At 41.6% G+C, this 16,240-nt stretch overlaps 1 protein-coding gene across 2 annotated transcripts in view; it reads left to right on the forward strand.

Moving 5' to 3' along the window:
- Window positions 1-16,240, forward strand: part of fbn2b (fibrillin 2b) — a 139,099-nt gene that overhangs the window by 27,315 nt on the left and 95,544 nt on the right. The window contains exons 3-4 of one of the 2 annotated variants that reach the window (XM_057841188.1): window positions 620-702; window positions 836-937. In XM_057841188.1, coding sequence (XP_057697171.1) covers window positions 620-702; window positions 836-937 — 185 coding nt within the window. Of the gene's footprint in view, window positions 1-619; window positions 703-835; window positions 938-10,852; window positions 11,163-16,240 lie in introns of those variants that run through there. The other variant, XM_057841189.1, reaches the window with a different exon arrangement.

Genomic DNA, 16,240 nt, shown 5'->3' on the forward strand with positions numbered 1-16,240 from the left:
ACATAAATGACCACAGATTCACCCATGCTTTGAAATCTCTTGATGGGTATCATTAGCACAACCACACTGTTGTAATCTTTTCAGATTGCTACGGTGCATTTACTTCTGTATTCCGTCTGGAATTGGGTTTTAGGGTTGATGCATGAGGGGGATTTTTTTTTATTCCACAAAGCACATGGATGATAAAGAATCCTTCTTTTATTGGTTTGTAAAGCCTAAATGTGTTTTTGTGTGTGTGAGTAATGTCAGTCATTTGCAAATGTGGTTTTGCTGTTTCCTGAGAGGGGAGCTTGTGGCCAAAACCAATCAAACGCTCTATAGGCTACGATGACGGTTACATCTGTCAACTGAGCAGACTCAGATCTGATTGTTGGGGGGAGCAGCTGGCCAGTGATGGACAAAAACCTGAGAAGTTCATTCCTCTCACGATCACTTTTCTTGGAATCCTATCATGCATCAATGGGGAGGGCTTGTTTGTTTAGTTTACTCTAAAAGCATAAGCCAAGGAGATGTTGGCTCGTTCTGAACCTAACACTCAACACTGCCTATTTATTTATGGGTTTGCCTGAAATATGTTGGCTGATTTCTAACTTGTTTTCTCTTTCTTAATGTGTATCAGACCCAACGTATGTGGCTCTCGATTTCATTCATACTGCTGCCCTGGCTGGAAGACTCTGCCAGGCGGGAACCAGTGTATTGTCCGTAAGTTCCACTGTCCATTAATCCTCTATACTCTGATCAAAAAGAGCCCAGAGGAGACATTAACATGTTTCTATTGCTGCCTTACACAATGTACAAAATGATGACATCCCCACTTTGTCCTTTGAACCAACAGCAATTTGCAGGAACTCCTGTGGTGATGGCTTTTGTTCTAGACCCAATATGTGCACCTGTTCTAATGGGCAGCTCTCTTCCAGCTGTGGAGCAGGAGGTGGAGGTGAGTTGACATCCCACTTATCGCAAAACCACAGGAAATGCCAACCTGCAGAGTAATCAAGTACGGGACTGTAATTTTATTTCTGTAGGACTGGCGATTTGAATTTGGTATTTTGCAACTTGATGACCCAAGGCATTTTTGAAAAATAACTGTCACACATCTAATACAATTTCTTATTGCTCTAAATCAGAGGTCGGGAACCTTTGTCCCACGAGCCATATCCTGCTCTTTTAATGAGTGCATCTGGTTCTCCTACAACCCCTAATTTTAAATGTGGAACCGGCCGGCTCGTTTGACATGAACGAGCTGTAATGAGCTGATGGTCCATTCACACATTTTTCTTGGACCTTCAAACATACGTCGCAATAATTTGCTTCAATTCAGTGCCCATTGGTGGTCCTCCCGTTGCTGATTGCATGGAGATGGGCGTTAGTACAGAGCTCGTCTTGCGCCTTAAGTCTCCGCTGGCCCCTCTCAACTCATTGCCAAGCAATCTGAATTATTTAAAAATGCGTAGGGGAAAATTAAACCACAAAAGTGAACTGCGTGGTACCTCAAGTCATGGGGTGCGCAATCAGTTTGACTACCATGACTTTTTTTCACCTGTCAAAAGCGAGACTCACAAAACAGCTACCCCGAAAGGCTCCACCTGTCTCGGCCACTGTTATTTACAAGTTCCCTGTTTGTGGTTTCCACTTCCAGGAAATATATTCAGTGCCACACAATGATTCTATTTGTTATTTTCCAAGTGGTGAGTGTGCATCTGTTATAACATACCAAGCAACGATGTCAGGCTTTCGTTGTTGTTTTCTAAAGATTTATATCAATCAACTCGGCGACTGCTCATAAAAGCCTAGCGTGCCCTAACTCTTGCTTCCGCATAATGCGCTCGAATGCACTCACGAAAAAAAAAAAACAGTGATCACAAAGCCGACTCGGACGCGCTTGCAACAGAATATGTAAATATATATACAGTGAGGAGCAGAGTTATTTGCACCCCTTCTGATTTTGCAAGTTCACCCACTTAGAAAATAGGTAGAGGTCTTTAAAAAAAAATTGTAGAGAGCATTCGAAAGACAGCAGAGGGAAAATTGTTGAGCTCCACAAAGCAGGTAAAGGCTATGGGAAAATTGGAAAGCAGCTTGGTGAGAATAGATCAACAGTTGCAGCAATTGTTAGAAAATGGAGAGGCTAAGCGTGACTGATTACCTACCTCGGACTGGGGCTCCATGTAAAATATCTCCTTGTAGAGCTGTTCAATGACCTGAGGATAGCTGGATGCACAGTTTCAAAGGCTAATGTCAGTAGAACACTGCAATGCGATGTTTAAAATCATGCTTTGCTCAGAAGGTTCCCTTGTTGAAGCCAGTACATGTGAAAGCCCATCTGAAATTTGCCAGGGACTATCTGAATGATGCAGAGGGGTCATGGGAGAAAGTCATGTGGTCAGATGAGAAATAGGTAGATCTTTTTGACCAAACGTTACTTGTCGTGTGTGGAGGAAGAAGAAGGATGAGTACAATCCCAAGAACACCATCCCCACTGTGAAGTATGGTGGTGGATACCTCAGGCTTTGGGGCTGTTTTTCGGCAAAGGTGACAGGACGACTGTACTGTATAAAGCAGAGGATGAATGGTGAAATGTATTGTCAGATTTTGAGCCGCAACCTCCTTCCCTCAGTCAGAGACTTGAAGATGAGTCGTGGCTGGATCTTCTAAAATGACAAAGATCCGAATAATCTTCCAGCATGACAATGATCCGAAACACACGGCCAAGCTGACCAAGGAGTGGCTGCGTAAAAAGCGTATCAAGGTTATGGAGTGGCCTAGCCAGTCTCCAGACCTCAATCCAATAGAAAATCTTTGGATGGAGCTGAAACTTCGTGTTTCTCAACGACAGCCCCAAAACCTGACAGACCTAGAGAAGATTTGTGTGGAGGAATGAGCCAAAATTCCTGTTTCTATATGTGAAAACCTGGTGAAGAACTACTGAAAGCGTCTGACCTCTGTACTTGCAAACAAAGGCTTCTCCACTAAATATTAGCACTTATTTTCTCAGGGGTACAAATACTAGTACTTATGAACCCCAGTAAATTACAATAAATTATTGAAAAATCATACAATGTGAGTTCTGGATTTTTTTTAGATCATGTCTCTACAAGTGGAAATGCATCTATTATTGGAAATTTGAGACCTCTAGCTATTTTCTGAGTGGGTGAACTTGCAAAATCATTGGGTTGAAAATACTTCTGCTCCTCACTGTATATAGACAAACACATACTGTATGGCTCTGTGGAATCATATTTTAAAATATGTCGAGTGTTTTGGCTCTCTCGGTCAAAAAGATTCCTAATCCCTGCTCTATATGATATTTTATTTTTTAACTTTGTGATCTACAAATATAAAATCTTAATTATTGAGATCTTGACATTGGACTTGCTCCATTGTTGGGACTTTTTACATTACTTTTTAAAATCTATTTCTCTACCTGCCTTTCCCAGCAATGCTTTCCTTTATATTCAGTCTTTCATTGGTTCCATGCGTATGTGTAGGTATCTATGCGTTTCATTGTGTTTTAATGAAGTTTGCACCACTTTGGCCAAACTTCTTACGGTCTAAGAATACGTTTCGATTGGATCAGATGATTAAGATACTTTTGAGAGGTATCGCCTCTTCATAGGGGGCCAAAGAATGTCAACATGAATTGGAACCACTAAGGTTGAACACAATCCATTCCGCTTGGGTAGTCAAACTAGGATTTAAGATTTAGAACTATTTTTTCCCACAGTGAGCATATCATTGAATGATTTTTCTTCTTCACACAAGTCAAACCGGCCCAGCCACTTATGAAATAGTGTTTTTCCCAACACTACAGTTTTATTTCCCACCAGATACATTGACCTATTTAAGGAACAGTACATGTAGGCTATGTGGTGAGGTGCAAAAAGTCAAAATAGTTTTAGGAGTATTAGTTCAGGGTTCAAACAATAGTTAAATGAGGAGGGTGTTAGCAAATATTTTAACCCCAGGGAGCATGCAAAGTATATGGTGATGTGTTTATTAAGTGGTATTTAATGTGTTTGGCTTCACTGCTTAAGTAGGCCAAAATCAGCTCGTCAGTCGTGCCTGGCTTCCAGCCAGACCCTTTGCACATGCTGACATTCCACGTGAAGCGTGCAAATGCCAAGCTCGCAAAATTTCACTCATGGATGTATATTGAATCTTATATTACATGAATTTAAAAAGAAACACAAGCTGGGTGCGCGCACACATGCAGAGCGAGCGTAAAGAAATATCTGTTTCAGTCCAAACTAAAGATGACCTCCTTCATGAGGAAGGCCATGAAGGATGGGGTGGAGACAGCCTCTGACCTGTACAGCAGGATGCACACTGATCTCTTGCAGCGTCAGTGCTTTAGCAAGCGGTATCAAGTCAAGTTCCAGAATGGGTCAAAGGGCACAGAAAGTGAAGCGACAAATTAAAGCTCAGTGAGCTTTGAAGAAATCTGCTATACTGTCATTCACTCACACGCGCTGAGTCCTCGCCCACCACCGCTGTGATTTATGGAGCCAGTTTATTCGTTTTGCAGGGAGTGGAGGGAAAAATACTGAGATGTCGCTATGATGTGAGCCAATTTAATTTGTCCGCGGTTGTGGTCTGTGTATCATGGTTACATTTTCTTATCTAGCTTCTCAAGCAGTTTGAATGATACTCGAAGGTTAGGCGTCAGGGAGTCTTTGTCCAGTCATCCAGAGGAACATTTGTGAGCTGAGAGAGGGCCTGGATCCAAATCAAAGGTTTAATTTTAATGACCCCCATATGCCTTTTGTGAACCTTGATTTATGAACATGGGGAATGTAGAGTTGGAAACAAGGATTTGTTATAACAGTGTCAACAAGAAGTCATAACTGACATTTTTAGGCAGAAATAGATAAACATGGATGGATGGTCTTGGTAACAGGGAAAACCAAGATTCAGTGGTTCCTGTACAATAGTCTATATGCTAATCCTCCTACAGAACAGTTTCTAAAGCAATTTTCCAGCTATCTCTGCCGCAACTTTATGTACTTCTTGAAAGGGTCTTCTGGAATTTTCTGCAGCTCTGTCACCACGGCCATGTTAATGTTGTCCATGTTTTCAAAATGGTTCTCTTTGATCACACCCTTGGGTTTAAGAAAAAACCACAACAGAGCCAGATTAATCAAAATAACTCATAGTACTTCAGGGATAACCAATTTTTTCAGCATATAGACAAGTTTCCTGAGCAAAATATGGGTGGCGCCATCTTGGACAATGCCTGCCTTGAACTTCTGGTTTAGAGAAAAAGTCATGAGTTGCGGTTGAAGTTAGCAGGGTGTTAACGAAGTTAAAACTGCGAAAACAAGCCAGAAGAACCCACGGAATCTCCTAAAATGGATTCAGTACGACGTCGATGAGATGTAGATAAGATTGGATGATTGTTCTTATCACTTCATTGATCATTCGTGGACAAAATTACAACAACCTGTCAGCCTGTGATGACGTGAGGTATAGACCCTACCCACGTGACGTCACAGCTCCGCTCTCCTGAATGGTACCGCCCACTTGTCCGTCAAAACATAGTGTTAACCTGTTATGGCTACGTACATTTCTCCTATTTACGGCGTGTTTTTCTGCTCCTTAACATTAACAATCAAAATGGTGAAGGCGTGTGTGGCTGTTGGTTGCACTAACAGAGAAGATGGAAGGAGAGACTTGAAGTTTTACCGTATTCCAAGGGATCCAAAGAGGAGAGCGAAATGGACGGCTGCAATTCGACGTGAAAACTGGGCACCAAAAAAATCACCACAGACTATGTAGTAGTCATTTTATATCCGGTAAGATGCATTTAAGATATACTTAGAGGGTTTTGGGCTGACAAATAACCACAATTAAGATCATTGCGAGGCTAATCGCCGACAACATACGACGTAGTACGACATAGTTTCAAATTCAAGATGTTTGTGACTTCCCTTTCTTCCACCATCGTTATTTTTTTAATAATATTTAGCTGGTACCAAGTGAAAGAAACTGGCCTCGTCTACGGGGCTGACAAATAACCACAATTAAGATCATTGCTAGGCTAATCACCGACAACATACACGTATGTATGTAGTGAGAGTGCTATCGCTAAACCATATAAACATTAAAAGCCTTAACTCCATTGACAAACGACATGAAATACATTAGACTTGACAGTGGATGTTAGCAATAACAAAAGATTTTGAATTGAAAATTTCGTAACTCACCTTTCCAAGCACAAGATAGATTCCTGCCGAACGAGGACCTGTTTCACCCAACCAGCAACAAAGTATTTATAAGCCTCCAAGCTCTTGAAGTTTTTCAAATTTTCGTGGGAATAGGCTGATTTTGTGTGGACAAGATAATTGTAAATATCAGCGTAGCAGATGTCAGGCAGACAGGGCGAAGACAGTGGGTCGAAAAACATCGATTTGGGCATCAAATATGGATCTGGCGACTGTATAGAACGAAGTTTTTCCACATAACGCCTTTTATGCAACACATCCAGTGAGTTTACGGCATCAGAAAACACCGGGTTTTCCATGAAATGCATTTTAAATTCCTCGATCAATTGAAAACAATGCTAATACAGAGACAAAATGACGGACAAGTGGGCGGAACCACACAGCGAGCACGTGGTTTTGTGACGTCGGTGGGTAGGGTCTATAGATTGATATGCCGGCCACTTGAGTGACCAAAATAAGGTGAAATTACAAATTATATATCATTTGCCGAATGCAGAAGGGCAGGCACGGATTTTGTTGTTACAAGGAAATACTGTAATGTACAAATAAACAAAAATAGTATGTTATTCTTTTTTTATTGCAGATATTGATCGCAAATTCGCAATAAAACATTTGGACATTTAAAACGATTGGTGCATATGCAAAACAGGTCTATAAATCACAATTTAAAAAATTATTGTGAGTAATGTCACTCCAGCGCCATTGAAGTTAATGGTAAAAAAATTGAAAACGCAAGTTGCGGATAGACATAAGGAATTTTATTTATTTATTTTTTTATTTTTTTAAACAAATTACTAAGTACAAAGTATTTGGGCTTGCTTTTAGCTCTGGCCCCCCAAAAATTGGACAAGTGGAATTTAGAAAAGGAGTCTAATATTGTCAGCTATTCAGTGCAACCGTTTCTTCAATCTTTGCACCTGTTTTCAGATATTAGCTTCAAACAAGTTTGCGAATTGCTCATTTACCTGTCATTTTTAGCTTGTTCAAGTTTTGACTCACTTCATATTTTTGTATAAAGTTTAAGTTTACAAAGGTGCTTATTATTAATTATCAGTGTCTCAGATGCTTTAGGACAAAATATAAGTAGACTTCATTATTCTAGTTATTCCAAAAGACCATGTCTATCTTTGGACTGACTCTATAATACTGTAAAAGGGAAATTCAATGCAGTTTAGTGTTAGCAATCTATGCAAATTTCTTCATACTATGTGGGCCTCATTCGAGCAAATTAGCACCACAGCAACACAACTAGGAACGTTTTATTCATATATATATATATATTTTAAACTTTTTCTTTCTTTTACAAAACAGCCAAAGGCGTGTTTATGAGTCAGGTTACTCAAAACCTGGAGAGAGATGAAGGTTCCCGGGGTGGGAGGCTGTATGTCACCTTGACAGAAAAGTAGGTCGAGCAGCTGTACTGAACAATGTCGAGGGTCGTCTTTATAACCCAGTTGCCTTATAACCATTATTAAGAAATCATTACCATCAACATTCTTGCCCTAATGCTGAGAAACAGCTGTCAGCAAACACACAAGCTTCTGGGCTACTGCAAATAAGCACCGTAGACCTTGGGAACGTAAAGAAGGACATTTTATAATGTGAAACTGGTGTTATATCCGTTACAACCCTCTTACTATAAATACATATGCTATGGTACGGGACGAATAGGAAAAATGATTATGCTGGAGGTTGACCATCCATGTGAAATTTGAGACCGGCAAAGTGGGTAAAATGCCCTACAATTATCTATTATTGTCCAACAATAAAAGTGTACAGTAGTAAGAAAAAGTATCTGAACCTTTTGGAATTTCTCACATTTCTGCATAAAATCACCATCAAATGTGATTTGATCTTTGTCAAAATCACACAGATGAAAAAACGATGTCTTGCTATTTAACTAAAACCACCCAAACATTTATAGGTGTTTGTATTTTAATGAGGATAGCATGCAAACAATGACAGAAAGGGGAACATTAGTAGTGAGCCATCAAATTTAATATTTTGTGGCCCCTCCTTTGGCAGCAATAACTTCAATCAGACACTTCCTGTCGCTGTAGATCAGTCTGGCACATCGATCAGGACTAATCTTGACCCATTCTTCTCTACAAAACTGCTGTAGTTCCTTCAGATTCCTGGAATGTCTGGCATGAATCGCTGTCTTTAGGTCATGCCCCAGCATCTTAATTGGGTTCAAGTCTGGACTTTGACATGGCCACTCCAGAATGTATATTTTGTTCTTCTGAAACTATTCTGAAGTTTATTTACTTCTGTGTTTTGGATCATTGTCTTTTTTCAGCATCCATCCTCTTTTGAGCTTCAACGGTCTGAAAGACGGCCTCAGGTTTTCCTGCAAAACATCCTGGTAAACATTTCAAATATTCTGCCATTAATGGTTGCAAGTTGTCCACGCCTTGAGGCAGCAAAACAGCCCCAAATCATGATGCTCCCTCCACCATACTTCACGGTGAGGATGAGGTGTTCATGCTGGTGAGCTGTTCCATTTTTCCTCCACACATGGCATTGTGTGTTACTCCCAAACAATTCAACTTTGGTTTCATCAGTCATTTTGCCAAAACTTTTGTGGAGTGTACAAGTGTCTTTTTGCGAACATTAAACGTGCAACAATATATATATTTTTTTAGACAGCAGTGGCTTCCTTCGTGGAGTCCTCCCATAAACACCATTCTTGGCTATAGTTTTACATGTAGTTGATGTGTGAGATATTGGACTGTGCCACTGATATCAGCTCTTTTGACAGAGCCATGATGCACATCAGACAAAGCTTCTCGTCAAGACATTTCTTACCAGGTGTTTGTTTTATAGTGGGCAGGGCAGCTTTAAGCCACTCATCAGTGATTGGGCACACATCTTACTTAAAATGTTTGGTAAAAATTTATTTCAATGGCTCTTTAAGTATCCTTAAGCAGATGGTTCGCTTACTTATTTTCCCCCCTCCTGTCATTGTTTGCTTGCTATCCTCATTGAAATATGAAAACCTATAAATTTTTGGGTGTTTTTAGTTAAAACAGACACTGTATTTTCATCTGTGTGATTTTGACAAAGATCTGATCAACATTTGATGGTGATTTTATGCAGAAATGTGAGAAATTCCAAAATGTCCTGATACTTTTTCATACTACTGTAGTATATTGAAACTGTATATTAGACATTTCAAATAGTTGTTTGTATTACAAAAATATTCGCTTGCAGTTATAATTACGTCTGCATTTCTTACAAAATTGCTTAATATGTAAACAACTTTGATTTATTTCATTATACTTAGACTGCTATTCAACATCTGGTCCATTTGCTTACATTGTTATTATTGATGCAGACAAGAAATTTGAATGTTTTCTTTACGTTTTATCAGATAATATACTTTTCTTCCTCTGTAATTATATGTTTTGTTTGACATACAGACATCTAACACAACATTGTAGTCACAATATGCCGTAATAAAAAATTCTGTTTTGATTATGATTAGCGTGATTATTCGACAAATCTTTATGCCACTGGCAACAAGTACAATTTTTGGTTGTTATCATAGGTCTATGCAACCAGAGATAGTTTGGACAACACTGTTATTACACACACAAAAAAGAAAAACAACTTTACAATTATAATGTGACATAAAATAAACAACACAACTGACATTTTGAGAACATTCAGAATCTAAAAATATTGGCTGACTTGTCACCAGTCTCTTTGGGCTGTGCTAATCAGGACACAACACAGCAATAAAGCTCTACTTTTCCATCACACACAAACACTCACGCACCCCCCCCCACAGGCTCGACACACACAAATACACACACTCACATTCACTTCCTGTGTTTCGCGGCCTCTCGTAAAAAGCACCCAGATGTGAGCAGCTGAGCTACAACACTAGCTAAAGGACAGAGGTGCATTGTGGTGCCCCACAGTAAACGCCTTAACATGCATGCACATCCCCCAACCGTCCATTGCTTTGCACGTGCAGCTTTCCAGGCACAGGTCAATGAGGTGAACCGGCTCACTCCCTCTCCCTCTGAACCTGCAGAGGATGCAATGGCGCGAGGAAGCGAAGTTAGCCAGTGAGATCATCTTCGCCTGTCGCCAAATGTGCTTGTTTGCTTTCCTCCGCTCCTCCTTGTCCCCCACCCATCCAGCTCCTGTGACAAAGAAAACATGACATATGCTCCAACTCTCCCCGACACCACCTCGCATGTCATGTTTGTGTTTGGAGAAAATATCGGTTTCCTGCCCTATTAAATGCTAAGACTAGGTTTGGATCTTACTGAACACAATTTAAGGTGTGGGGTAGTTCTCCCCACAATTTGTTATATCCTTGTGTAATCATTCTTCAAATTCCACTACTTGGCCTTCGTTGAGTTGATAGAACCTGGACATCAATGGTTATGTTTAGTTAATCCGACCAGTTTTGGGATTAGAATTATGATGGTTTTTATGGACACTAAAAATATTGATCCGGTTAGGATTTACGTGTTTTTGCATCACTCTTTTGGTCAGAACAAATTATTTTGACGTGCGTAAATTGACCAAATATCTCCTTCTACTTTTGACCAAATACATCGGAAATAGTAGTAGAAGAAGTCGCACTGACTTCTGTGTCAACAAAACGTTGCTCCACCCATTTCTACATTAAGCGTTAGTGTTATTTTGTAGATGTCGACCAATATATCGGGCCGATATATAGACTTTTTTCCCACATTGGCCATCAACAACAACAACAACAACAAAAAAACGATGAAAACATTTTTGATCAGGCATCCGTGTAGGCAACTGTGGGTGCCAGTGACTGACGGCTGGACCCTGGGAAGACCCTGCAGCATCTTTAAGGCAGGCTGCTGCAGGAAGCTTCAGGTTTACCTGTTTTGTAAATATTGAGCATCCTCCTAAACTCACTCTCACTTGTCTACATCTCATCGTGATGTCCTGGTGGGTTTAATTATTTGAAAATAATGTACTGTTCTTGCTGTGTTTGTTTATCTGGTAGCACTTGACTGAATTAATCCTTTAAATCTCAGACATAGACTTGTCTCAGGTCATTGTAAATTTGAAGCTCTTGAACCAATTTTTTTTTTTTTTAATTGCCTTTCAAAATCTATGTGCTTTTTAAAAGAGTGTATCAAATATATCAAATATAGTATATAAATATAAATAGTAAATATAATATATCAAATATCAGCTTACAAAACCGGCTTCGGATATCAGCAAGTGGCTGAAATTTTTTTTCGATCTCTGTATCGGCATCGGCATTTGAAAATCCCATATCGGTCGACCTCTATTATTTTGTGTATTTTTCCCCCTACTACTAAGTCAACAATTTTATGAGCATTTATTATCTCCAGGAACATTTTCCGCTCGCTCTGCTTCCACTATCTTCCGGGAATAACAGAAACGCATACAGTGACGTCACAGACATGTGCAGTAAAGACCGTTTGTTCCTAAAATTTGGAATAAAATGTTTTCAATGGCGCTGATCGGGTAATTAATCGACATAAACCACCGCTCTCGTTCGGAATAGAATGTTGATCGGAATGGGCTGAATCGGGTTGGAATATTCCGTGTGTGTACATGAAGCGTTTGTATTCTGATCAGGCTTTTAATCTGAATAAAAGCGTCCATGAAAACATAGCTACGGTATCAGACGAGAGGAATACTTGAATGGGTTCTTCTGAGATGAGTTAAACCACAGAGAGAAAAAGACAATTGCACACTCAACTATAGAAGCCAGCCAGCCCCGGTCTGAAAAAGTTTGCTCTAATTTATCGCCTTCTTGTCACGAGACAGAAACCAGACCAGAAGTATTTTCTGCCAAATGTTTTGCACATGAGAACTCTTCTTGAAACCTTATAGAAAAGAAGCTTCGCTGACAGTGAATTACACCTTTCACGAGACTTTCACGAGGTTGTATAGCACTTAACTTTTTTTGTTTCAGACTGTTGGTGGCTTATACCTGCTGTTGGCACACATACTTTATGGGTCGACAATCTCATCAGATCAACACGGGGAAGCCCGGCCATTTCTCTTTAGCATGCCAGAAATGTTAAAACAAGAGACATAAACAGATGGTGGAAAAAGACAATGTATGAGGAGAGAGAAAGAGGAAATTAATGTTGAACTTGCGATTAGGTTTTTGAAAGCATGAGGGTGAATGCAGGAATGTGGAGGAAGAAAGGAAAGCAAACATGCAAAGACTAAGGGACAACCGGCTATCATCCCGTAAAGCCTACATAAAAGGCAACAGAAAGTGAGTGCTACAGAGTGGATTGAGCTTCTTTAAAAATCCATAGGGTATCTAAAGTGGCACTCAGTAGGACGGGGTTACCAAACCTTTTGAAACTGAGAGCTGCTCCTAAATGATGTGAAGAACTACCAGATTGATAGCAACTTCTGAAAGAACAAATAATTGGGAGTGTAATTCACCAACTTCATGACAAAACGATGCACATATTTATTCTTTGGAAAACGATATGATATTTGCTGATATTACAAAGTATTCTATGGCTCCATTCAATTTAACGGCCTTCGAACAATTCAATATACACAATTTTTCATTTCATTTCATTTCATTCGTTTATTTCAGGCCATTATTCCTTGTCAAGACAACAAATGTATACAGCTCATATAATCAAGTAACAAAAAGAGCAGCAAAGCTAAGTAACATTGTAACATGAACTACATGCCTGAAAAGGAGTGGGAAGAAGAAAATTTAATCCCACCCCTATTCTTATCTAATTAAGAACAAAAAATGCTTGCTACTTCCTTCCAAAAATGTAGGCCACCAAAAAAATCACTCCAAACAGTTTTGCACATACACATTTTTGTAACAAATTTTGTCCCTTGTGATGAAGTTACCACAGGTAACACCCAAACCAAAAACAATTTCATACCAACATGGTAAATGAAAGTAAAACCATACCAACAATGGTAAACGCCACACACACAGGACGACAAATTATAAATGGCAACAATAACTATACCAACAACGGTCACGGACAATATACCAGCAATGGTAAGAAACAACCAGCACTCATACCAAGACAATTTATTGATGTAATGAAGACCTTATATCAGTTTACTGTGACCAGACCATAAGTTTGTATAACCTTTTAAATTTGTAGCTAGTTTGGCATTGCTTGTGTTGCATTCCCAGATTATTCCAAAGTTTCACTCCACACACAGACACACAAAAACATTTACGAGTTGTTCGAATTTTTGGTATTTTGAAGTTTCCATTACCTCTCAAGTTATGAGTTCTCTCTTTCATTGTAAAAAAGTTTTGCAATTTAATTGGTAATAATTTATTGAATGCTTTATAGAGGATTATTGAGGTATTATACTTTACAAGATCGTTAAATTTTAGCAGCTTTGATTGAATAAAAAAATTATGTGTGTGATCCAAAAACCTGACCTTATGGATGATCCGCACGGCCCGTTTCTGTAAGGTAACTAAAGGATTTATCGTGCTCTGATAAGTGTTTCCCCAGACTTCAACACAATATGAGAAGTATGGGAGAACCAAAGAGCAGTATAAAGTGCGGAGTGCGTTCTCATCAAGGAAGTGTTTAACTTTATTTATAATTGAGAGACCCTTGGAAATTTTTGTTTTTATATGTCTGATATGGGGTTTCCATGTCAGTTTACTGTCAATTGTGACACCCAAAAATGTATTCACATCTACATTTTCAATTTCGATACCATCAATAATTACATGCAAATCAAGATTAGTTTTAAAGCTACCAAACATCATAGCTTTGGTTTTACTTAAATTTAATTATAATTTATTTATATCCATCCATTTTTTAATTTTAATCAGCTCCTTGTTCACGACCTTTACCAACTCATTATAATTATTACTACTATAGGATACATTGGTATCATCTGCAAAAAGAATACCATCCATCCATCCATCCATCCATTATCTTCCGCTTAGTCCGGGGTCGGGTCGCGGGGGCAGCAGCTTTAGCAGGGAAGCCCAGACTTCCCTCTCCCCAGCCACTTCAGCCAGCTCCTTCGGCGGGATTCCAAGGCGTTCCCAGGCCAGCCGAGCGACATAGTCTCTCCAGCGTGTCCTGGGTCGACCCCGGGGCCTCCTACCGGTGGGACATGCCCGGAACACCTCTCCAGGGAGGCGTCCAGGAGGCATCCGAACCAAATGCCCGAGCCACCTCAACTGGCTCCTCTCAACGCGGAGGAGTAGCGGCTCGACACCAAGCCCCTCCCGGATGACCGAGCTTCTCACCCTATCTCTAAGGGAGAGCCCGGACACCCTGCGGAGGAAACTCATTTCGGCCGCTTGTATCCGGGATCTTGTTCTTTCAGTCACGACCCACAGCTCGTGACCATAGGTGAGGGTAGGAACGTAGATCGACCGGTAAATCGAGAGCTTCGCCTTTTGGCTCAGCTCCTTCTTCACCACAACGGACCGGTGCAGAGTCCGCATCACTGCAGACGCTGCACCGATCCGCCTGTCAATCTCCCGCTCCCTCCTACCCTCACTCGTGAACAAGACCCCAAGATACTTGAACTCCTCCACTTGGGTCAGGATCTCATCCCCGACCCGGAGAGGGCACTCCACCCTTTTCCGGCTGAGGACCATGGTCTCGGATTTGGAAGTGCTGATCTTCATCCCAACCGCTTCACACTCGGCCGCGAACCGCCCCAGTGAGAGTTGGAGGTCACGGCTTGATGAAGCCAACAGCACCACATCATCTGCAAAAAGCAGAGATGCAATGCTGAGGCCACCAAACCGGACACCCTCAACGCTTCGGCTGCGCCTAGAAATTCTGTCCATAAAAATTATGAACAGAATCGGTGACAAAGGGCAGCCTTGGCGGAGTCCAATCCTCACTGGGAACGAATTCGACTTACTGCCGGCAATGCGGACCAGACTCTGACACCGGTCATACAGGGACCGAACAGCCCTTACCAGGGGGCTCGGTACCCCGTACTCCCGGAGCACCCTCCACAGGACTCCCCTAGGCACACGGTTGAACGCCTTCTCCAAATCCACAAAACACATGTGGAATGGTTGGGCGAACTCCCATGCACCCTCGAGGACCCTGCCGAGGGTGTAGAGCTGGTCCACTGTTCCACGGCCGGGACGAAAACCACACTGCTCCTCCTGAATCCGAGATTCGACTTCCCGACGGACCCTCCTCTCCAGCACCCCTGAATAGACTTTACCGGGGAGGCTGAGGAGTGTGATCCCTCTATAATTGGAACACACCCTCCGGTGACCACCACCCCGGTCTGCCAATCCAGAGGCACTGTCCCCGATGTCCACGCAATGTTGTAGAGGCGTGTCAGCCATGACAGCCCCACAACATCCAGAGCCTTTAGGAACTCCGGGCGGATCTCATCTACCCCTGGGGCCTTGCCACCGAGGAGCTTACCAACCGCCTCAGTCACTTCAACCCCAGAGATCGAAGAGCCCACCTCAGAGTCCCCAGACTCTGCTCCCTCAAAGGAAGGCGTGTCGGTGGAATTGAGGAGGGCTTCGAAGTATTCTCCCCACCTACTCACGACGTCCCGAGTCGAGGTCAGCAGTACACCATCTTCACTATACACAGTGTTAATGGTGCACTGCTTTCCTCTCCTCAGACGCCGGATGGTGGACCAGAATTTCCACGAAGCTGTCCGGAAGTCGTTTTCCATGGCCTCGCCGAACTCCTCCCATGTCCGAGTTTTTGCCTCGGCGACCGCCGAAGCCGCAGTCCGCTTGGCCAGCCGGTACCTGTCAGCTGCCTCCGGAGTCCCACAGGCCAAAAAGGCCTGATAGGCCTCCTTCTTCAGCTTGACGGCATCCCTTACCGCTGGTGTCCACCAGCGGGTTCGGGGATTGCCGCCACGACAGGCACCAACCACCTTACGGCCACAGCTCCGATCGGCCGCCTCAACAATGGAGGTGCGGAACATGGCCCATGGCAAAAAGAGTACATTTTAGAGATTGAGCAAACGAGAATCAGCAAACATTTAATCAAAAGCAATAAAAACATACACAGCCATTT

This window comes from Corythoichthys intestinalis, chromosome 7 (genome assembly GCF_030265065.1).
Source record: "Corythoichthys intestinalis isolate RoL2023-P3 chromosome 7, ASM3026506v1, whole genome shotgun sequence".
NCBI classification, from domain to species: Eukaryota; Metazoa; Chordata; class Actinopteri; order Syngnathiformes; family Syngnathidae; genus Corythoichthys; species Corythoichthys intestinalis.